Genomic DNA, 25,295 nt, shown 5'->3' with positions numbered 1-25,295 from the left:
CAAAGAGTATGTAAATATTCCGCCAAACGAAACTTTTCTTACCGACGACAGAGCTATCTGCTCCTGGTATTCCACTAACGCCCGTCACACAGTAGGATCAACGTGAAACGTTAAAGCACCACTTGACTAATGCGAACCACCAACCCACTGACTGTACTGGCTGGAAAAATGCTTGAAGAGCGTGAAACTTACTCAGTGGAGCAGGTGAGACACAGACTTACACGCCGTACCGGACAGAACCTGGACCGAACTACGCACGCACGTGTGCACAGGCAAAAGAATCACATCAAAGTGGCACGGAAGCATATCCTTACGTGGCCCATCAGCTGGCATCGTTGCCTCCGTCAGCTGGCTTGGCTTGGATGCTCGAGGTCGGGCACGGCTCGGGTTTTTACCTCTCGTACCACTACAGTGCAACAGGAGGCCGCTCGGGTTGGCCTTCACCGTGTGCGATGTTTTTCGGCCTGCGCTTGCATAACATTTCCGGCTTGAATTTTCGCTCTCGCGCTCACCGCTTGGCTGGGACTGTGGGAAGTTCGAAACACAGCTTTCGTTGGGTTCAAATTTCTGTTACATTGTACGTTTGAAAAATTCATTTGGAAACTTTCTATACTAAGTATAAAGTACATTATATTACTGAATAAATTTTAATGGGTTTACACAAGTTGAAATTGCGATGCATAAAAGTGTAAAGCGTTTTCCCTAGTAATCGGTTTCTAAAATCTTGTATAAGGTCTTATAACTGCATTGAATATCCCAATAATCTAACCAAACTGATATCAATTATGTTGAAACTTGGCATTTTCAATAAATTTTGAAAACTAGAAATAATTATAATATAGTAAAGAGTGAAGAGAATCGTTACATCATTAAGCTAGACTGTATACCAAAGGAAGAACAAAGCTTTTTCTCCTCCCAATAAGAGAAAACACTTCCTTTTAACTTTTTCGAATGTCACTCTCTAGAAAGCTACACCAGCAAAAGCTTATTCGAAGTTTGCCTTTGAAACTTGCAATTCACACGATTAGGTTCTTTTCAAAGCAGCCAAGTGTTCAGATGAAAACGATGATGATTTTGTTCAACGCATCGTAAAATAGTATGTAAATTCCGAGTCCGTCAATATTTTTTGGTGGAAGTTTAATAAATATAAAAACAAGTACATCACCTTCAAGACGTAAATAGTTTTCATAAGTGTTTTAAAGCGTATTATTCGAAGCTGTTTGTACCCAACGACCGCTTAACCGTTTTCGAAACGTTTTGTTATTAGTCTAGCCTGACCAGACGTCTCGGATTCGAATGGATTGCCCTCGATGGCCAAATGTTCCGGAAAGTATCCCATATTGATTGATTTTTTATCGTGTCAGAAGAAATGTTAAGAGAAACGTCACAGGCGAGACATTTTTTTTCTGAAAATTTAGAAGTTTTCCTAGAAGGTCTGTAGGCTGGTAAACGGCTGAATAATGCGTACCGTCGGTGCCTTGTGCACGTGTAGGCATAAAATAGACCCTACAGTGGTTCATAGCCTCTTATTCAGCAACTCCTATTCCTACCGCCTCGTGGTACCAGCCGGGATACGAGCAACTTTGGTGGAGATCGGGTAACCAACCCCGGTGGAAGCCAAGGTCGTATGCTGACAGGAAAGGAGGGCTCTTTCGAGCTTCGTTGGCCCTCCGGCGAAACAGAGGGTTGGTGTAGCAGGCTTTGCAAGCCGTCACCACGAAAAATACTAAAGCATGGAACGAAGAACAAATATATTCTTACTGGAACAATCGGAATAGACCCACGCGACGAAAAAGGACTATGGATTGGAAACTCGGGACGTGGAACTGCCTATCTCTCAACTTCCAAGGGAGCACTCGAGTGCTCTCCGACGAATTGAAGGTCGGCCAGGAGGAGGAATACAAACCGGTGATTGGAAGGTTCAGTGCACACCAGCGAACCAATGAAATGGGCCTAAGATTTATCAACTTTGCCGCCTCCAAGAATATGGCCGTACGTAGTACCTTTTTCCAGCACAAAATCCATCACAAGTACACCTGGAGGTCACCAAATCAGACAGAATCACAGATCGACCACGTTTTGATCGACAGTCGGCACTTCTCAGATATTATCGACGTCAGATCCTATCGAAGCGCTAACGTTGACTCGGACCACTACCTAGTGATGGTTAAGATGCGCCCAAGACTCTCCGTTGTGAACAACATTCGATACTGACGCCAGCCTCGGTTAGATCTCGCGCGACTGAAGCAGCCAGACGTCGCCGCAAACTACGCGCATTCACTCGAAGCTGCGCTGCCGGTAGAGGACGAGCTAGACGAAGCCCCTCTCGAGGACTGTTGGAATACTATCAAAACAGCCATCAGCAGTGTAGCGGAGAGCTCCATCGGGCATGTGGCCCGGAATCAGCGGAACGATTGGTTTAACGATGAATCTAGGAGGGTGATGGATGAGGAGAACGCTGCGCGGGCGGCTAAGATGCGCAGTGCCACACGTCAGAACGTGGAAGGACACAAACAGAAGAAGATGCAGCGAAACCAAATCTTTCGAGAGAGAAAAAGCGAAACCTGGAAGAGCAGGAATATGCAGAGTTGGAGCGGCTGCATCGTTCTCAGGAAACGCGGAAGTTCTACCAGAAACTGAACGGATCCCGCAAAGGCTTTGTGCCGCGAGCCGAAATGTGTCGGGATAAGACTGGCAGTATTCTGACGGACGATCGTGAGGTGACGGATAGGTGGAAGCAGCACTTCGATGAACACCTGAATGGCGCCCAGGCGGAAAACCATGGCGGCGGGGAAAGCGATTTCGACGGTGCAACAAACGGGGAAGAGGTGCAACCCCAACGATAGGCGAAGTTAAGGAGGCCATCATGCAGCTAAGGAACAACAAGTCAGCTGGAAAAGATGGCATCGGAGCGGAGCTTATTAAAATGGGACCAGAAAAGCTGGCCGTTTGTCTACACCGACTAATTGTTAGAATTTGGGATACGGAACAGCTACCAGAGGAGTGGAAAGATGGGGTTATCTACAAAAAGGGTGACAAGTTGGACTGTGAGAACTATCGAGCGATCACCGTTCTCAATGTCGCTTATAAAGTGCTGTCCCAAATCATTTTCCGCCGTCTATCACCAATTGCGAATAGATTTGTGGGAACTTATCAAGCCGGCTTCGTCGAAGGTCGGTCTACAACGGATCAAATATTTACACTGCGGCAAATCCTCCAAAAGGGCCGTGAATACAGAGTTCCCACGCATCATTTATTCGTTGACTTCAAAGCCGCATATGATACCATCGGCCGGAAAGAGCTATGGAAAATCATGGACGAGAACAGCTTCCCCAGAAAGCCCATCAAACTGATTAAATCTACGATGGATGGTACGCAGTGCTGTGTTCGGATTTCGGGTGGTTTGTCAACCCAGTAAACCATTTGGTTCGTATATTTCGGTTGCAACTGAGATTTACGAAATCATATCCGCACGAAAAAGTTATATTTCACACCACATAAGAACATATAAGTACCAAAGTGGAGGCAATATACGAACAAAAATTTTGATAATTCTATCTTGCATTCTATACAACAATTTTTGGAACGCGCAACTTAATAATCCTCAATATACGATTAAGATATAACTAAATGTTACAACCATCTATACTGCTTTACAATTCACAGCCATAAGTTGTATATGGCGATACGCACGACCGCAAAACAACTTATTGTACACTTCGCCACGACACACTCTAATCATTATGCAACTCCAATGTAAAATTGACATGCATACGACTGAATGTGCACTTTCTATTACGATCTTGTGTTATCTGGGAAGTTCATTCGAATCACACAGAGGGCTTCGTCAAGGTGATGGTCTTTCATGCCTGCTGTTCAACATAGCGCTACAAGGTGTTATGAACCGAGCGGATATCAACACGCGGGACACGATATTCAACAAATCTAGTCAATTCGTCTGCTTTGCCGATGACATGGATATTATCGGCAGAACATCTGTGGCGGTGGTTGAACAGTACACCAGACTAAAGCGCGAAGCAGAAAAGATTGGGTTAAAGGTAAATACGTCTAAAACAAAGTACATGCTGGCCAGCGGAACCGAGGCCGAACGACACCGCTTGGGCAGTAGTATATTGATCGACGGCGATGAGTTTGAGGTAGTTGATGAATTTGTCTACCTTGGCTCACTGATAACGGCGGACAATGATACCAGCCGTGAGATTCGGAGGCGTATTATCAGCGGAAGTCGTGCTTACTATGGGCTCCACAAGCAATTGCGGTCGAGCAGACTAAGTCCCCGTACAAAGTGCACCCTGTACAAGACGCTTATTAGACCGGTTGTTCTCTACGGGCATGAAACATGAACAATGCTCGAGGAGGACCTGCGAGTGCTCGGAGTTTTCGAACGACGAGTGCTAAGAACGATCTTCGGCGGCGTACAGAAGAACGGAGTATGGAGGCGGAGGATGAACCATGAACTCGCACAGCTCTATGGCGAACCCAGTATCCAGAAGGTGGCTAAAGCTGGACGGATGCGATAGGCCATGCGATAGGACGGATGTTGCAAGAATGCCGGACAACTGCCCTGCAAAGATGGTGTTCGCCTCCAATCCGGTAGGAACAAGACGACCAGGAGCGCAGCGAGCAAGATGGTTAGACCAAGTGGAGCGAGATCTGGCGGAGAGTACTCGGTGTCCGAGGAATTGGAGAGCGGTAGCCCTCAACCGAGTTACATAGAGAAATTTTGTTCAACAGGCTTTGTCTTAGGACGGCAAGCCACCTAAGTATGTAAGTAAGTAAGAAGGTCTGTATTTACGAATAATTGTTGGAATAAGTACATTTGGCTGCTATTTCAGCTGAAGCAACGCAAAACCTAGGTGCTACCTTCCGTTATCGAAACTTGACCTTCTGTTTTTTTTATACGACAGACTTCGCAGCCAGCTGTTAGAGTACAGGACAATTGCAGGGCCAGTTGCTACGATCCTATTGACTCTAACAGCCTCTCCCAGTCGAGATTCGAACATACGACGACTGGCTTATTAGGCCAGCGTCATACCTCGGAACCAACTGGGAGGCTGTTTCAGCTATTGTTTTTAAATATTAATGAACTTGTTAATGCATCATATACTTTTGTTGGACATTTTAGAAAATGTCTGATTTTATGCCAAATATTCTTGATTTGCGGGAAGCTCGAAGTGAGATAACGTGCCTTGATTGGATCCGTCGCTTCAAAGATGCTGATTTGGACCTTGGGACCTTGAAACCTGGTCCGTGCACGGAAGGCCAGGAACTTTTTAGGATACTGAATGCCTTCATTGCTTGATGAGGATCGGTGCAAAATGCAAGAAGAGTGAAGCATGCTCTTGCATGCATTAGGTGTTACCAGCTAAGGAATTTCAAATTGCTAGCGTTAGAAATGATTCAAAAGCAAGAAAGTAGCCATCTTATTCTTTTAAGTCAAGGGACACAATTGACGGTTAAGTTAACCGGGCAAATTGAAAAAAGCAAAAAAACTTGATACGTTTCTTCTTGCTCAGCAGCTTTGGCAATATAGCTCATAATATGAGCATATTATGCAACTTATCTCTCTCCAGCACTCAAAATAGACCATTTTAGTTGATACTGTCGAGTCAATTTCCTTTTCTACAATCTGGATGTTCAGAATTCGCGCATATTGGACTTGTTTGCAAAACGTTTGTTTTCGTCAAACCAAAACAATACGGTCATAGGGTTCTTTTGCCATCTATTGAATATTTTAAATAGTTTAGTTTCTGTTAGCAAAAATTTTATTTTGTTGTTTTTTTTTTCATTCCATGCTAAAACTAGTAAAATTTGGCGACTTGAATTTGCAGACAAAGAGTGATAGCTGAATTCGTGATTACGTTTAAGCAAATATCTGTGTTCGTCACGCACTATGTTCGATCGTACTCTGTTAACAAAATTCATTCAGAAACGAATCTCACTCCTAACATATTACATGGTAGCTTTATGGTCCTAGTCTCTTAAAGCCGAACAACGAACTATGGCTTCTAACACCCATCAAAGTAGTTGCTCTCTAATGTCTCTGCTACTCTACAATCGTGGAATCATTACTCGATCTTATCAGAATGCCAAACGGCTTTGAATAACTCTACCATATGTAGCATAAATCAATGGTTAAAATGCTGTCATTTGTTTTTTTTTCTTTCTACGGACGAATTGCGTTACGTACGAAATGATCTATTGCATTACTCTTATAGTTGTGTGTCTTTCTGTGTTCTTGTACAGTTAAACGACTCTATGACTCCATCGAGGTGGATCGATACAGTTCGTATGGCTAAGTTGACTAGAAGGTATTATTACAAACTATATTACTACTTAGAGCCGGAAAACACGGGAGTTAGGAAATGCATATCGTTAGCCTTGGCGATTTGAATCAGTTTTCCAGGATTAGCTTCCTTCAAGATATACTAACTTATATTTATAATTAGTATATTGCGATATCAAGTTTCTTGAATTTTGTTTGGTGATTACAGAGTTACTGAATACGTAGAAAAAAATATGAAAGAGTTGAATCTTTATTTTTAAATATTTATTCATTACTTAAAATATACTTTTTAAATAATGACACACGAAATAATTAATATTCAAAAAATAAGTTTTATATGAGCAAACAGTAATTAAAATGATTTTTTCCAAGTAATATTCTTTAATAAGAAAATAGAATTGCATTACAAATACAATTTGACATTATCTTAACTAGAAGATGTGGTGTAAAATCTAGATTTAATGTAATCTGATACATTTTTAATGCATTTGTAATAGTATTTTCTATTGTTCAATCTTTTGATGAAATATGAATATCGTGAAAACGTGTCTAGTATGGAACACTCGATTTAATCAAAGAGACGGAAAGCTGAATTATTTTTACAGTACCAAAGATGGAGTTCGAAATTACACCACCGTTTTTTAAAACTACATTTGTTCATACAATGCAAAAGAACGCATTCTGTTTTAATATTGATATATTCAATGGTCAATCATACATTATGTTAGATTCCTACACCGCACTCAACTTCGAGTACGATAACATGTAAAACAGATCTGATTTCCCTCGATACAAAAAAAATAGGCACGCAGCACCGATCTGTCTAGCAGCCAAAACTCCTCATGGTTTCCTAATGTAATTATTTGATTACTGTTTTAGTTTATTGGTATTTCTCTTTTCACTTGTATCACACCGGATTCGTTGGTTGACGTTTCCCATCACGTTGAAGGACTTCTCTCTACATTTCTGGTCGTATCTGTTCTTTATCTAATTATAACACTCTCTTTCCTTATCGAAATTAACAAAACATAAACACGCCCTGCGTCGGTCGTCTCGATGTGGATTCAAATGCATACGCGTCTTAGATAAAACGAAAAGCTCGGCTCGATCAATAAGGCTAAATTCATCCAAACAGCGTTTTACGCTGAGATTCCTTCAGTCCTTAATACTTAAGAGCACTTCCGACTATCCTAGTAAAAAAGTAAAAAAGTGTTTACCTGCTGGGCGAAGCATCTGATTTGGTGGGGCACCTTCTGCAATGGTTTGCTACCCTGACGGTGATGAGGCAAGCGAATTTTCACAAAAATTTCTGCTTTTCTGCTAGCAGTCGCAAGAAATTATTTACTTGGGGTGTTCTATCACATTAACAGTATCTTTTACTTTTTTTGGTATTTACTTATCCTTGTAGGCATCAGTGTCGTTTTGCTCTTACAATCTAGGTGCGTACAGTTCACAGGTTTAATTTTATTTCTTCTGGAATCTTCAGAAGTGCAGCGAAAATGCTTAAACTCTATTGTTAATTTGCGATTGATTTTCGCCAGAACCAGAGATGTGATATTTTTCAGGCTTCTAAAGTGATTTTAATCACGTGACACGAGAGCCACAATCGCACCTGTTAATATGAATAACAAATTTACGCGTAAATTAGTAACTCCATTATCGGGGTGTGTTTCACTCATAACGGGCGTGTTGTCGTTAACGACGTCTATTGGTTTAGTTTCGACCTCGTTGAGTATAGGAGTATTTGGTGCGGCTGGATTGGCAGGAGCTGGATTGGCTTGAGCTGGAACTAGTGGACGGGTGGGACTTGGTTTAGGAATGTGGGACAATTGTGCCGATTTACAACACATTTCGTGTTCGACCATGAATCCAGTGTCACAATTATTCGCCGGACGAGCAACTGGAGTGACGATGTTATTTTCATTCAGGAACTTGACCATTGTTTTCAGATAAGAGCAGTCAAATGAGTTGCCTTCTAGATACACCGTCTTCAATGACTTCATACCAGTGAGTAATGCGTAATCCAACTGTGCCATGTTATTGTCATTTAATCTCAATACTTCCAGCTTTTCAAAACCATCTAAACGATCCAACCGAAGATCACTTGGCAGCAGATTATTCATCGACAAATCAAGCAGTGTTAAAGCCGGCAGAACCGCATTTTTCGTATTATCCAGATAGAAAGCTCCAATATCAGCTAATAGTAGATATTCCAACTGGTTGAACCCATTGAACATCGAAAGATCGAATGTGTCCTGATCCGCTAACTCCTGGTTTCGGCTCAAGTCAACAATTCGAGCATTCTTGCAGCTTTTCGTAATATTCGAAATATCTTTCAAACGGTTTGATTGTAAGTGAATCTCTTTCAAGGGAGAACTTTGAGGAGTTTGGTGCACAATCACTTTAGTGATATAGTTATCAATTGCATGCAGTTCCTCTAATGCATGGGTTATCACTACAGATCTAAGCTCACATTTAGACACAATCAGCACCTTCAAATCTTTGCCAAAGGTTTCTAGGAATTCCTTGGGTAAATGATCCATTTTTGAATCTTCGAAAACAATCCTCGGTTGTTTGTCACTATTGGGTGCTTTGAACACGATATTAGTGGAATTTTGGTTATACCGAACATTGCGGAAGATGCAGTGCTGCTGTTTGTCGGAGCCGTAGTTTCCAACGGTACACTCGTAAGTTTCTGCAATGGTCCGCTCGAGTGAAGAAATCACGAACAGCACAATGACGAGGCGTGTTAATGCTGCCATTCTGCTGAAATTTTAACAAGTTACAAACTATAGTTATTGTTATCATAGATGTTATAATAGTCAGTATGGATCGCCATTTAATAATTAGATTCTTATTATAAGAGAAATTCTTATCATAAGATTAAATGATAGCCAACCAAGAAAGAAAACTGCCGGAAATTTGGAGAAAAGATTCTGAGGAGCTCATGTTTAATTGGTCGATTATTCAATTTCATTGCAGTGTTGAAGCTATGTTGCAAATTATTAGTAATGCATATTTTTTTGAAAATACTTTTACTAGTACGTCAAGTTAGTTTTACAAACAATAGTGCATCATACAATCAATCACGAATCAGATAGTTAATAACCTGATAACCCGAATCAGTCAGTGCTTTGCACTCATACACTACTCATTTATGTATTATTCTACCATCTATTTGAAAATCTGGTTTCCACGAGCCACAAACCATAGTAGCATTTCAGTTCCTAATTTACAAGAGATTAGGTGAGAAATTGGTGTAACGAAGACCAACAAAACCGGCAGAGAGAAGCGGCTCCTGGGAGAACTCTACCGTCAAAGAACCACTAAAGCTCGGTTCATTTAATATCCGGACGCTCTGTTTATTTTACTGCAGCGCTTCTAGTGGTCGAAACTGGAATGTTTTGACAGCACACAGAGGAGTATTTGGACCAAAAAGCTGTCTAAAATGAGGAAAGTTGAAACTCGTTCAATCCCCTCCAATTAAACCTTGCTGTCTTCCCAGATACCTATCACACAATGTAACGTTAATTTTGACATCATTTGTTTTGTTTACATCTTGCATAGAGCTGTCAAACTTCGAGTAAAAATGGGGCACATATTTTCGCTCATGTAGGTAAGGATGTGCCTTTCACATTTCTAAGGCTATATATATCCTATCGATCAGCTGTAAAAAGGCTTTTGAAACTCAAAGATTTTACAATTATTTGTTGATATAGACTTTAGATTTCAATGAATATAATGATCACAAGCGAGTAGTATTTATTATAGCAAATTAGCACAAATATGTTGCTACTTTAAAGTGATATTTGTTTATGTTCTCACCTTTTCTCATCTCAATCTTTGATGCCATTTGATAGCTTAGAGTCTCAGGAAGAGCGTTGTGAGTGAAATTTCTTGCGTTTTTTCGTGCGACGAAAAAGAAAATGTCGACTAATCGTTTCAATTTCCGTCATTCATAAAATGAAAATGGCTCACGCAACGCATTGTCGTTATTCTGCAGCCGGGAAAACTTGCCTGACCTGCAGAAATTTTGCAGAATAACATTTGTCATGCCGTCCTACACAAATACATGCGCGCTAGCTTCATAAACATTATTGTGATTTTTAGTTCGGACGATGAAAAATTTTTATGGACGGATTTTAAAACGGTACGACGAATTTAAGATATAAAGTCAGTTGCGTAATCTGAAAAAAATGCTTTAATAATCGCTTTTTAGTGAAATCAAAGGGCACGGATCGGAAGATAAGTGTGTTTGAGTCAAATCAGCAGCAGAACTTTTGGAGTATTCATTAAATCTACCTAGGAAATGATGAAAATTCAAGTGGCTTTCCTTACTACGACAGGAATTAAAAATAAACCCTATTAAAAGAAAAATTCGCCAAATGTCTTTAATTTCTATCAAATTTGCGCATGCTTTGAGTCTCTTCTTTACGCAATTCATTCGATAAGCTTGTTAGCAGTCAAAAGGCCTGTTTTGCAAGAAGAATAAGTATATGCTGGATCTGGATTAGACTTTCCTGTGATAATTTCCGGAGGGTCACCCATCGAAGGGCATTGGCGTAGCTAGAAAATTTCCCTGGAGGGGGCCTAGGGGGTGCCTTCCAAAAAATCTTTGATTATGATCTTGTTACTCTGGCTGTCACCGATAGGACAAGGTTTTGTAGGGAAATACCAGGCGGGTTTGATGAGGGTCCGCACAATTACCAGGAATATAAGGAGTACAGCCTGTCTGCGCATCACATCGTTATTGATTTGAAAGCAACATACGATACAGTCGATCGAGACCAGCTATGGCAGATAATGCACGAACACGGTTTTCCGAGTAACCTGACGCAACTGAGCAGAGCTACATTGGAGAGAGTGTTATGTTTCGTGTGCATCTCGTGAATACTTTCGAGTTACTTTGAGACGCGGCGAAAGTTGGGACAAGGTGACGGCTTATTTTGCATGCTATTCAACATCGCACTTGAAGGGGTGATCCGACGAAATCGCAATCTAGCTCGAGTGTTCTAAACATAAATGCGGCCAAGACCAAATACTCAAAGGAAACAAACGCGTGCCTCTCGCGGACGGTAACTGTTAATGGCGATGAACTAAAAGCACTGTTTGGAGAGATTGCCATAGTCATCTGGCGAAAGTCAGTAAGCCACAGTGTGACGAAAACAGTTCTCTTTAACATCTGCACCAGCATCAGGAACAGGGAGGCTCAACGTGCAAGATGGCTCGACCAGGTCGAAAGTGGTTTGCGACTTCTGTGACTGGGAAATTTGCGACGAGTGGCCCAAGATGTAGTTGAATGGAGACGAACGCTTGAAACAGCATGAGCCGGGGTGGTTACTAAGCTACTGACAACGGCGACAACTACGCTTTTGCGATGCCTAGTGAAAAAGAAAATTTCTATACAGCGGGAACATATCCAGCTTTTCACGAGCCATAATGGCGGACGTGTTCGTAATATTTAAACAGCATTTTTGACATTTCCCTAATACATCGTACGTGTTCTTTCCGTGTATTCCTTTAGTTTTACTGTGAACGCGCGGAAAGAAAACGTGCGATGTACTAGGGAACTGTCAAAAATGCTGTTCAAATATTACGAACACGTCCGCCATTATGGCTCGTAAAAAGCTGGATACACTGAGTTTTTTCCCGGTTTCCAATTCCAATAAGCAACATTTCTGGAGGGGACCTGCAGAATTCTGGAGGGGGCCTGGTACCCTAGGCACCCCCTCTAGCTACGCCAATGTCGAAGGGATTCGATAATAGACCGAGAGAGAAGCATGCACAGGAAAACGAAGGCAAGTGTTTAAAATCTCACCTCTCTCTCTCTCTCTCTCTCTCTTTCTCCGCACACCTCTCTCTCTCTCTCTCTCTCTCTCTCTCTCTCTCTCTCTTTCTCCGCACACCTCTCTCTCATATATATCTCTCCTTTAATTCACACAATTTCTAAAAAAGTTTCCAGTTTTCAACTACAGTAAAAGCAATATCAGAAAAGTTGTGTTATACTACCTGGTAGATACAAACATAATTCCATAAAAAATTACTTCAACTAATGATACTATTTTTCACTCATTACCGCTTGTTTACTCTAATCAAAATTATTAACAATACTTTTGGCCAACTTTTCGGCTCAAATACTTGTATGTGGAGGAGTTTGTAGCCGGCAGTGGCAATAAGGGATGTTTGCATTGTGTGCCTTACTTTGCTCGTTATTGCAACGTAGCGGAGAACGTCCTAGCCCGTGTGGTACCGAATCGACGTAACGTAGCGCGGGTCTAATGCTGCATGAAGTTAAAACATTCCTATTTCGAACAGTAAGGCACACAGACAATGCGAATTTAAAAAAAAATTGGATTAAACCAGTGTTGAAAAGAATCATTTTCATCCTTGTTTTTAACTGAAAATGATGGTAAAATAATCTCAATTTTCTGCAACATTGCCCAAAACGACATTTCCATTCTATAAAACTTTCAGATTTCTTCGATTTCTCACAGCCTGTCACTTTCATTTTCGTTTTTTTCGTAAGGGTAAACGGGGTAATAACGCCCGCCGGGGTAAAGCCGTCCACCATGGTTTTACAGGGCCCTGATTACTGAATGCGTACGCAATATTTTACAATACCTTGTACAGCAATATCGTATAAACTATCGGAGAAAAAAATAAAAACAGGTAACTTTTTTCCCGCAGTACTTAGGGTTTATTTTATTCAAAACGTTAAAACTTTTAGTAAATCCAACCCATATCGCATCTTTGATTCTGTCTTCATCCGACAGTACCTAGATTAGGTGCCTGTTCATACAGTTTTGTTGAAATAAATAGTGAAATGTGTAAATCGGTCATTTGGGGTAAAACCGCCAACAACGAACAGTGCAAAACCGTCGTTCATAATGCTAGTGCGATAAGGAGATTTTTAAAATAATTGCATAGTTTGGACCAAAGAATCACAAATTTACATAAAACAATGTAAATGTGCTTAACTTGTAGCTGGTAGACTGTTTGAAAAAATCTAAATCGCCAATTTTCCCTGCGGGCGCTATGGACATTTCTTTGTTTTCTCGGATATAGCTTTTTTCAATAATTCCTCCCTCTTGGAACAAATATCATAGAATAAAATTTTTTTTATGAAAATATAGCAAATTTTCTTAGCAATGCAAAAATAATATGTATCTGTTTTTATCAATCAGAACAATTTGAAATGTCAAAAAATGACTTACCGGATCAATTGCAGGAACTTTAATACCCATATTGTTATATTTTATCTTCTCTCTAGTCCTTAAAGATTGACTCCAGGATACCTAACCCGATCCATCTTGTTGTCTAAGGAAACTACACGATATCAATTTCAAGACTGTTGGTACCTATATTACTGATATTCTTCCAATACGAGTGGTTGCCGGACACTCTTTCGAAATTGCGAATCTCGGGGAACCATGTATTGTTTGATGTCAAACTGATTTAATTTGCTTAAATTAAATAAATTCACGAATCCAATGCCACCAGTTTCGTTCAAATCGGTTGAATATTGTTAAAGTTATACGCTATGGCGGTTTTACCCCATTAGTGGGCGTGTTTCACCTCGCATGGAAAAAATAACCTATTTTTTTGGACGTATTTTTAAATCGCAATAAAAAAATAGAAAATCATTACAGATATTTATGTTTTTAGTTTTAACATGTAGGTAATAGATCAATTGTTCATTTAAAGCAGATAAATGAGAAATTGAGCTACAACTTTTTTTTACACAGGTGGTTTTGCTTAAGTGGGCGGTTTTGCCCCGCCTACCCTCATCACTTTTCCCTATCATTCTCTCACGACTTTGAAAATATATACAAAAGAGACGAAGCAATTCTTTTGTTTTAAGATGAACGGTTGGTGATTCAATACATTATTGCGACGCTGCTCCTAAAATATGTTAAAAATTGTAGTTGAATTGCAGCTTCCATATTCGAATTTGATTACGCAACATTTGATAGGTTTCATCATTATTAATAGCGATGCTGGCCGCAAGTAATTCATCGCGATATCACAGCAATGGAAGTGGTTGACAGTTACTAGACTGATTGCTACTATTTTTCTGTTAAATGTTTTTTTATATGTATCGAAATTTAAAAAATATCTTTCAAGACAGCTAGATTACAGTGTTTCATGGGAAAATGGGGTATGAAATTATCGACAACGAATAATGTTTACAAATATCTGCAGCCGGCATGGAAACTTGGCCGAACACCTTACCACCATGGCGGGTAATTAGTTCAGTTCAGTTCAGTCGCAGTTTTAGTGAGTTTCTTTTGTTTGTTGGCTATTTTTCATCCCTTTGCTTTCTATTTCTCGGCTACCTCTTCTTCCATTATTGACAATGATTGTAAAAGGTAGAATATTTAACAAAAAATACAAATTTTCACTAAATTTAAAAAAGTGAAATTTTGTTTACGAAAAAATCGATTCACTTCTGCAACTGACGTAGATTCCTACGAATGTATTTGAAATAGATCGAGTGAAAATGAGTGCAAAATTTCATGCTAATGCCTTTGAGCGAAATATTTCCATGGAGTTTGTATCTTCAATAAGAAAGATTACACATTCTGAAAGAAACCACAAAATGCTGCCTATTAGGACACCGCCTCTAGTTTCTGATAATAAATAACAGAAGTTGGCGCAAATGTTTCATCATGCGCCATGCCTGAGAGTATGTCTGAAACTATCAATGTTTCCCAGTTGAATACAACAGATGTCGTTACTTCGTAACGCATATTGTGCATTTCCGTAATAGCTGAATTTTGCGCGACAAGAAATTTACTGAACACAACAACCTTACTCTCTCATACATCTCAGTTTTTTTTTGTGTTTATCGCTAATCGCAATATAACGTTTGACACCCGAACCAATAAATAGTTGGTAAACATTGTTTTTATTTATTGCGTTCATGTTGCGAAATTTTATTTTTTCGAATTAAAATGTTGCAAACATATCAGCATCTGGTTCTCGGCCAGGCTTTTCATAAAGCGCTATAAATGTATCTTTATAGGGTTTTGGGTTTTCAGGGCTCTCGTATGACTGGTAGCAAGATGCTATGGAGGGGTAAAGGAAATATTTGGTTTTTATCAAAATTAGGCAAAAGTCATGAAAATTAAGTATAACAGAGTAACTGTACCACAAATAAAATATGATTAGTGATTGTTTTTCAGGTAGGTAGGTAAACATAAAAAAGTGAGAAATTTTGATTTTACTACCAATAGAAAAGCGCCATCTCTTGAAAAGCAACGGTTCGTATGGTGTCCTATTATTTTTGTTTGACCAAAAGTTGCGCGCCCAATGACTACTATATGTTGTAAGTAAATTCTTTAAGCCAGTAAACAAATACCGTTCGTAAATTGCAGTAAGAGACAGACAGATATAGTTACTATATGCAGCAATGTTGCCTATTTTAAAATGTTGTACGACTTTCCTAAAGAAATTTTTTTGACGTGTGACAAAAAACAAAGTATGTTTCATCCTAATAGGTGAATGCACGGTTACTCCAATAGTGTAAAAAGATGTGCTATATTTTATTGATAAACACAACTTTTGACAAATTACGCTTTTGTACGTTATAAAAAACTATTGCGATTTTGGCATTTTCACTCGTTAACGAGATACACATTGTTGTTTCTTTAATTGTTTTCAAAAGTAATGTCGCCAGAAAAGTTATAGAAATTATTTTATTAAATGCAGTTTTATCTCTTTGTTTTAGCGAGTTACAAAGAATTCTATCAAAAAGTAACACGCTTTTCAATAGATTTTTTCCGAGGTTGCTTCGTAATTTTCTGATGGAAATTTTTGTTTTTTTTGTAGACAAATGTAGTGTTTTCCTCTAAAAATAATTTGATTTGCTCTAAGTAGCGAGAAATTGAAAAAAATGTATAGTGGAAATTATTTTTTTTAATATCATTAATAATGCTCATTAAATATGCAACCTAGCCAAGAATAGTTCAGAGGAATGAAAAGTTTAATAAACTGATTAACCTTGTATTTGAAAGCAATAAAACATCGTGGGCGAAGTTGAATAGAATCGAATAGAATTGATTTTTAAATGCCATTTTTCAACAAATCATTATATGTATTTCGCAACCAGTAAGCGATAGATAGTTACTATAATCAGCAGAGTTTCTCATTTCAGTATGTTCTACAATATTTCTGAAGAATTTTTTTTTGTAGCATTTAAAAAAAAACAAAAGTTTCCATCACCCTAATGGAATAATTGATGGTCACACTAATATTGTAAAAAGATGCGCTATTTTAAGCAAATAGGATGCTTTATTTTATTATTAAACTTCTCCAAAGACACCACTCTTGCAAAATTACACATTTTTATGCAAATGTTTTTGCGATTCGGGGCCACTGTACAGCGCTATAATGCACCACCCTATTATTATCAGAGAGAGCACTCATTGTAGCAGCAATTGGGCACTAGGTTTAAGCCGCCATAAATGCAAGTGCTAAAGCAATACCTATATTTCAACAGTATTGTAAACTGTAATCGGTTCTACGAAAATGAATTTAAATGCGCGGGTCTGATTACAGCTTGCAATATGAACTTTGATTGCATTTTAATTCATTATCAGTACAAGAATGCTGAATGTGTTCTATATGATTGCTGCATTATACGTTATAACAAAAAGCTGTAAAATCTATTTTTAATTTACATTTGGATTATTCTCTTTAATTCGATAGAAGTACTTTGTGGTTATTACTAAAGTGTACTACAATAAACAAACTTTCGCTTAAATTGTGCACGTTGTTGAAAGAGTGTCACTAAATGATTTATAAGTAGATTCTCTTACTGGTTTGCGAAATATTCAAGCGTTTAAGGTTGGTTGAAAAATGGAAACTAAGTGAAATATATTATGTCTGTACTAGCACTGTGCATCCACTATGAGCACAGTTAAGAAGCACAATCCAGCCAGAATGCAATGTACCATTTTACGCTAATGCTTGCAATTATCCCACGCAATTCACGTCGAAGAGAATTGTTAGTGTTATACATATGTCATTATTTAATCATTCTATTAACACCATTCACGACGCGCCGACAGTATCACAGCTCAAATCTAGCACTGGCATCGCACATATACAAAGTGCAGGCGGTGATAAAAGTTAACATTTAGCGATACTGATTTATATCTAGCTTTGATGTGCATTGTCACATGCCTGATTCGCATACAAAGTACAGCTCACATGATGGTCAATACGATTTTTGTCTGAATTTAAGGTCGATGCAGAAGCGGTTAGACATTTTCGATTAGCTAATGTCTAGAATTTCAATAGTTTGGTGGTTATATTTTCGCCATGAAAAAAAATCAATCATTTGCTAGGCACAGCACTATATTTTCTCTCTGCTCATATATTTGAGATCTTACTGAGATTTTCAGAACTAGTTTGCGCTTATTTTACCTCCGGTGATCCATGAGTTGAACGAAAATATTTTTTTTTGCTTCGAATCAAACAAGTTTGGACCGTAATATTGATTGATTTAAGTTGTATGAATCTGAATATACATTTTCGAGCATCAGAACCAACCCATATTAAAAATGGAACTTGTTTACCAAATAAATCCATTCCGATGAATGAAAAGTCAGGAACGATATGATTAAGCACAACAACGTAAACAAACTTGGCTTGTACAAAACCCCCACGCTACACCGATGTAACATTAGACGGCTAGAACCCGGTGAAAACTCTACAAGTGTTGATTTACGATCAGACGGATGCAGCTTATTTGGCATTCCATTGGAAATGAGGTCACCACAACAAACTATGTTCATTCATCGGGTTGATTTTTTTCTTCTTCAGCTAAGTCATGCCATTTTTCCAGAGCCCTAGCAGTATCTTAAAATTTTCATCGTCTGCACGCATATTCCATGCTCGGAGAAAACGGGAGGGAGTCACAATCGATAAATTCGCTGCACTCCACCCAGCAGCGGAGCGGTTTCAATGACCCGTGAAATTGCTGCTAAATCTTTCCGTGTCGTGATTCCATTCTAATTGGCACCATGTTTGCACTATGCTCACACTGTTCAAGTAGTCAAAACTGTGGCCTGTTGTCACTAATGAAAATTGTGTCGCTCCCGGTATGTCACGACGGACGATTTTATCGCGTCATCGCCAAATGAGACAAACCAGTATCACACACCCATCCCACCCACAAAATTAACATGGAGTGGGATGGTTGGCCATTTTTCTCCGAACTGTACACTACTTATAATGAACGACGAATTGTTCTGATAAGGATTCGAAATACTTCATACTGACAATTATGAGCAGCTATTGGAATAAATATCAAAGAACTGACTTACTTGCCACTGAAAACCATTTTCCTAGTAAACTTTGCAATACTGGAGTGTACAGTAGAACACTTGGCTACCGACTACTAACGCTGGTACAGTTTCGTCAGCGGGTCAGTACAAGTAATTATGTACGGAATAGGGGTGCTCAGTTATCAGAAAAAAGACGTATTCAATTACATTAGAAAAGTATATATTTTAAATGTGCTATTAGTCTGCGCATTTGTTAATTTCAATGATACTGATTCTGTACCTAATAATAGCCGGCACAATACGAATTTATCAGCTATTATCAGTCACAAAAATTAGTCATTTTATCAGTCACAAAAATGAGTAACATTCCTATATTATGGTTGCGCGGTATATAACAGTAAACTGGTGTATGTGACCGGCGAATTGATTTTATGATCTACAGATGCAATATTATAGGAAGCGTATATATTTGTGGAATACAGCAAGCAACAAACGCGGCTGCGCGTTTATACAAACAATGTTTCATAGATACAGTCAAAGTTAGAGACCCGCAAAGGAAAATCTACGAAACGCAGCGATAGAATATAAACGATTTGTATTGAAGATGTTGCTTGACGTCGAGCATTAAAGTTTGGTTAATTTTAGAAATTGTTAGAAAATTTAATTTGATTTGTTCGTCCTCATTTTTAACTTAGGTACATAAAAATAAATACTCAACATTCAGGTTGACAAAACCCATGAGGATTGTACATTAACTTAATACACAGATAAATGTCTGCAAAGTAATATATTCAGTAATAAAACAGCAAAAACACGGCCAATATCAAAATAGATCAATAGTACTGGTCGCAGTGATGAACCCACACTAAGAAAAAATATCCTTAAATATTCAAAAAGTGCTATAAAAATGTATGTTAAAAATGTATAATGAGTTGAGCGACACATTTGATACTGTTTCTCTGTGTTTCACATTTTATCATAAACCACAGCATGCAAAGTAAACGGTTCTACGCGCATTCCAAAGACTGTCCCAATTTGTTTACATAAACTTGTTTTACCCTATTATGTTGCCCTTCGATTATGGTACATGCCACGACGACATATAAAGGAAATGCAGTCTGCGGTACTTGCATGTATATGCACCGGACGGTGTCTGACTTGCAGCAAGTGGTACCAATAAGACGTCGAGACCAACATGTGTGTCTACATCGAAGAAAGCATGTAAGAATGTATGTTGCTGACGAATCGAACAAGCAAACTCGATTTTTTTGCGTTCTACTTGGAAACGGTTGAGAGCCGGTGTTCAGCAGTGTCCGAAAGCTACCTGTTGTTGGAAATGTCTCACTGAAATTCAAATTGAGGTACAACCAGTTAAAAAAATATTTACGCACACCTAACAACACATAATGTTGATGTTATGTAATATAGAAATAAGATTGTTTAAAATTGGACCTAAATTGAACTTGAGATAAGACTTTGAATTATATTTGAAAATAGACTTCAAATTGGGTTTAAAATCAGATATGCAATTGAACTTGACATTGGACATTACATTACATTAGAATAGAATTTGGACCAATTTGAACTGGAAATTTTACTTGGTCACCGGACATGGGCACTAAAACAAACACAGAACTTTACTCAATCCGAACCTGACATTTGCCGTCTTATTCTCTTACACGTTTTACGTCTTTTCTGTTCCGTTTTTTCTCTTTTCTGTCCCGTTTATTCCCTTTCTGTTCCGCTTTATCTGCTTTTCTGTACCGTTTCTTTGGTTTCCTTCCGTTTCCTCCTCCTTTACTCTTGTTTTCCTTTTTTTCTGCCGCGTATTTCTTGTTTTATTGTTACGTTTTCCATCGTTTCCTGTCCCATTTTTTCTTATTTTTAGTACTGTTTTTGCTTATGTTTTTCACTTTTTTTTCGTTATTTTCCGTTTCTTTCTCTTCTACTTTTCCCTTTTTTTATTTCCAGTTTTCATCTTTTTCCAATTCTTTTGTATTTCTTTTGCTTCTCGTTCTTTCATCTTCGTCTATTTTGGTTTTCTTCTTTTTGAAGCCCAGCTTTTTCGAATTTTTTTATGTTATGTTTACATGTTACATGTTTATTCTGTTTTTGGTACCCTTTTTCCCATTCCTCTGGTTTGCCTTTTTTGTCTTTTGTTTTTTCCGTGTGTCGTGAAAGCGTTTAAGAAGAATCCCAATGCAGGGATGCGACCAAAAAGCCGAATCTGTCCAAGTCTTTCGTGCAGAGAGCCAACAAACGGGAGGGACTGCATACGTACAGAAGGGCAGAAGGCTCCAAATCGTGACAGACGGCAAAGCACGGTGGGAAAGTCGCGGGCCCGGACACTGTACACCCAAGGGGATCTCTTCCAGTGTTACTTTTCTCTTCTTGTCCCGTTCCGTTTTCGCCCTTTTCCTGAGTCCTGCTTTGTCTTCGTCCTTCTTTTTTTCGTCTCTTTCTTCAAATTTTTCCTCGTTTTCAGGCCGGTTTTCCTCTTTTTTCCTGTTTCGTCTTTTCTCATTACCTGTCCCGTGACTTTTTTTTCGATCCCGGTTTTCGTCTGTTCTCTTGTTCCTTTTATTACTTACTTACTTGCTTAAGTGCCTTCCCATCCTAAGACCAAGCCAGTTGAACAGGGTTTCTCCATATAACTCCTTTTTTGCCATATAACTCCAGCTTTTGCCATCTTTTGGATACTCGGTTTGCCATAGAGCTGTGCGAGTTCATGGTTCATCCTCCGCCTCCATACTCCATTCTCCATACGCCTTCGAAGATCGTTCTTAGCACTCGTCGTTCGTAAACTCCGAGCACTCGCACGTCCTCCTCGAGCATTGTCTGTGTTTCATGCCCGTATAGGACAATCGGTGTAATAAGCGTCTTGTACAGGGTGCACTTTGTACGGGGACTTAGTCTGTTTGACTGCAATTGCTAGTGAAACCCTAGCACGATAATTCCGCTGATAATACGCCGCTTCGCGCTTCAGTCTGGTGTACTGTTCAGCCACTGCCACAGATGTTCTGCCGATAATATCCTTTGAACTCTGTATTCACGGCCCTTTTGCAGGATCTGCCGCAGTGTAAATATTTGACCCGTGGTAGACCGACCTTCGACGGCTTAATAAGTTGCCACAGATCTGTTCGCAATTGGCGATAGTCGGCGGAAAATGATTTAGGATAGCATTGAGAACGGTGATCGCTCGATAGTTCTCACAGTCCAACTTGTCGCTCTTCTTATAGATCGGGCAGATTTAATTTTATTAATTTATTAATACTGGTCTTCGAAGTTATCGTACAGATAGAAGCCTACACAAGTACACCATCTCAGATCGACGGTCGGCACTTCTCAGACATTATCGACGTCAGATCCTATCGAAGCGCTAACGTTGACTCGGACCATCCCAGACCCCACAGATAACCCCATCTTTTCACTCCTCCGGTAGCTGCTCTGTATCCTGTTACCGTCGATGCCGGCAACAAGGCATTGAATGGACATTCAAGGCATGCATTTAGTTTATTTTGATTAATTTAAATTCCAATTTGTTCTTTGTTTATTAACTTTTGTTTCCTTTTTGTTCAAATTTTGGTGGCTCATTACATTTGTAATAGATTTAAGTAAGTTAAGTACTAACCTTAAACTTACCACCCAGCTAAAGGAAATGATGTTAGACTGTGCATGAAGTCATAAAAACAAATTAAAATTGTACAGACCAAAAAAAAAGACGGCAAAGAACCGCAATAAAATCTTCAACCCTGAAAACAACGACTAACATCTCTTCGGCCAGTTTCAGATATAGGCGAAATCGACGCAACACCACTGTGCCCGGTGTTCGACAGAGAAGGAGAGTGTGACAGGTGGATTGAGAGTGATGACAGATGAGCGGAAGGATCAATCGTGGTTAGACCGATCAAGAGGCAGGATCGTTGTTGCCTGTTCTCAAGGAAAATCGAACAAGTTATTCTTTAATACGAGTCTACCGGTGAAAAGTTCCATCGACGCGCGCAAAAGTCGATTCCGCGGTAGTTGAGCCGTTACGAAAGGAAAAACGGCCTACATAGAAGGTTTCGACGGAGGATTTGGTATTGTAGTTGATCGGTCCACGTGTGATATTTCGTCCGGAAGAATAGCCTTCTTCTGATCGGGCTAGTGCTAACGAACGTATGCGGTAGCAAGAGGAAAACCGTATTAATTTTGTAACACGTCTTCAGTCGCCATCGTGACTTCATCATTTGAGTTCGCTCACAAAGTGTGGATTGAAGCATCTCGGAAAACATTTTTGGGGGAAGCCCGAATCCTGGAAGGTTTTGTCATCAACGCGGCTGACATCGGTCGGTTTCTTTGGACCTGCAACCATCACGGAAATCTCGTTTCGGCCGAATAAGAAGCTATTTTAACCACGTGTCACCGGTGGCAGAGGAGGTGCTGGTGGCCGACGAGTTACGCCATCGTCGAGTCACGCGTGTTCGTCGGAAGGGACGAACGTTTCGGAGGGGAAGGCCCGGGGTGGTCTGGTTGAGCGGCCCCCGCTCTTCGACGCCAGAACCGATGAGTCCCTACTTCGTTCACGAGCGCCGTGGGTAGAGCGACCGTCAGGATCCTAGAAGCTCTATCTACATTATCGTTCTAGCTAAGGTACGTCACACTCTCTCCCCCTCTACGTCTGCATGTTCCTGTCATCAGGGCCCCAACGGTTCCAGTCGGCCGCACCGTTTAAATAATGCACGATTGCGTATAAATATAAGTATTAAAATGATTTGCTTTGTATAATTTTTTCCTTTACTGAGCCCTATGTCTGTCTTGCATGTATATTTGGTGTTTTGTCTGCTTGATAATTCGAGGTAAGTTTCTGGGAAGTGAGTCTCCTCCAGTACATTGGTGGGTAGCCGACCCTGTAATCAAGAGTCCGACCGAGCTAGTCGTAAGTTACAATCCCAAATTCTAACAATAAGCCGGTGCATACAAATGGTTAACTTTTCTAGCGGCTAGTGTTCTCCTCATCCATCACCCTCCTAGATTCATCGTCAAACCAATCGTTCCGCTGATTCCAGGCCACATGCCCGATGGAGCTCTCCGCTACACTGGCTGATGGCTGATTTGATGGTGTTCCAACAGTGCTCGAGAGGGACTCCGTCCACCTCGCCCTCTTCCGGCAGCGCAGCTTCGAGTGAATGCGGGTAGTTTGCAGCGACATTTGGCGACTTCAACTGCGCGAAATCCAACCGAGGCTGGCGTCGGTACCGAATGTTGTTCACAACGGATAGTTTTGGGCGCATCTTAACCATCACTACGTAGTGGTCCGAGTCAACGTTGGCGCTTCAATAGGATCTGTCGTCGATAATGTCTGAAAAGTGCCGACCGTCGATCAAAACGTGGTTGTTCTGTGTGATTTGGTGACCTGCAGGTGTACTTGTGTAGGATTCTGTGCTGGAAGAGGGTGTTAGGTGTTACGTACGGCCATGTTATTGGAGGCGGCAAAATCGATAAGTCTTAGGCCCATTTCATTAGTCCGCTGGTGTGCGCTGAACCCTCCAATTATCGGTTTGTATTCCTCCTCCTGGCTGACCTGAGCATTGAAATCCCCGATGACGATCTTGATATCATGTTTTGGGCAGCGGTCGTAAAAATAGACGTTTTTGCTTTTAACAGATAAAATGTCAAATTTTGTTAGCATCACTGTTTTGTTGTTGGAACCAATCGAGCAAAGTAAATAAACCTAGCAATAACGGTTCGGTCAGAAGAAATGTAACGAAATTGAGCATAAATTTTCTTTCCTACTCATTTTTGCAACACAGCTATTTTCTTTCAGGACCTCAATTTTGTCTACGTTCATTGAAGTTTGAGTAGTTCTGAGCTGCCCATCAAAAATTTTAATATATGAACGTTGATCAGCGATCAACCGCCTACTTAGCTTCGAGGTACGATGCTGGTCTAACAAGCCAGTCGTCGCATGTTCGAATCTCGGTTAGACGGTGCTTGCTTGATAGAGTCAGTAGGATAGTTACACTGGCCTCGTAATTTTCCTGTACTCTAAAACAGCCGGCTGCGAAGTCTGTCGATAAAGAAGGGTAATGTCTAATGACGGTTTAAGCCCATGACTTTGCTTTTTTTTGATCAGCGATCTGATCAAGTCATCGCTGATGATATGATTCAGAAACGATTTATTAAATAACTTAATAAAATTCTTGCCGTATACTCGAGCTCCATCATCAACTGGGACGAATTTCGTTAATATAAATAATGACTGGCTAAAAATATATTCGCAGGTGGAAATCAACCAATGTAAAGTATTTTTTCATATATCTGAAATAATTTAAGCCAGATGGTCCGATCTCCAAACACTCATACTGAATAGATTATACAATTGCATCTACATTGATATTGTTGGTTATATGAAACGAATGTTGATTTGTATCATATTTCTGTTAAGAGTGTTTAGCAATATCTTCAAACAATCATTGTGTGTTTAATCATCTTTCCGGATCCGGTGCTCATTTTTTTTATCAACGTCAAATTTCCAATACAAAGTAGCGTTAAAATCGGTTGGCAAGGATAGTAACAAGAGAATGTGTAATGTCTAAGAACAAACACGAAATAAATCTAATTTGTAACTCAAATATTCCTAATTTTAAAATTACACCTTCTTTCTCAAGCTTTCTGAAAGGATTGATCCCCTGCCCCGCCGGCTTTTTGACTCC

At 39.7% G+C, this 25,295-nt stretch overlaps 1 protein-coding gene across 2 annotated transcripts; it reads right to left on the bottom strand.

Annotated features, from left to right (window-relative positions):
* Positions 1-6,511: 6,511 nt before the first annotated feature.
* LOC128734738 (uncharacterized) lies at positions 6,512-18,696 on the bottom strand. 2 transcript variants are annotated; one of them, XM_053829070.1, is made up of 2 exons: positions 18,640-18,696; positions 6,512-9,073 (listed from the first exon to the last, which is right to left on the bottom strand). In XM_053829070.1, exons 1-2 carry the CDS (start codon positions 18,654-18,656, stop codon positions 7,888-7,890), a joined length of 1,203 nt encoding a protein of 400 aa, XP_053685045.1. In that variant the 5' UTR covers positions 18,657-18,696; the 3' UTR covers positions 6,512-7,887. The 2 variants fall into 2 exon arrangements, with proteins under 2 accessions (XP_053685045.1, XP_053685046.1); XM_053829071.1 differs by having other exon boundaries at positions 6,512-9,070; positions 18,640-18,692.
* Between the last annotated feature and the right edge of the window lie 6,599 nt (positions 18,697-25,295).

The sequence above is a fragment of the Sabethes cyaneus genome, chromosome 2 (genome assembly GCF_943734655.1).
Source record: "Sabethes cyaneus chromosome 2, idSabCyanKW18_F2, whole genome shotgun sequence".
Classification (NCBI taxonomy): domain Eukaryota; kingdom Metazoa; phylum Arthropoda; class Insecta; order Diptera; family Culicidae; genus Sabethes; species Sabethes cyaneus.
Note: the sequence above shows the minus strand (reverse complement) of the source record. Positions and strands in the feature narration are given on the sequence as shown.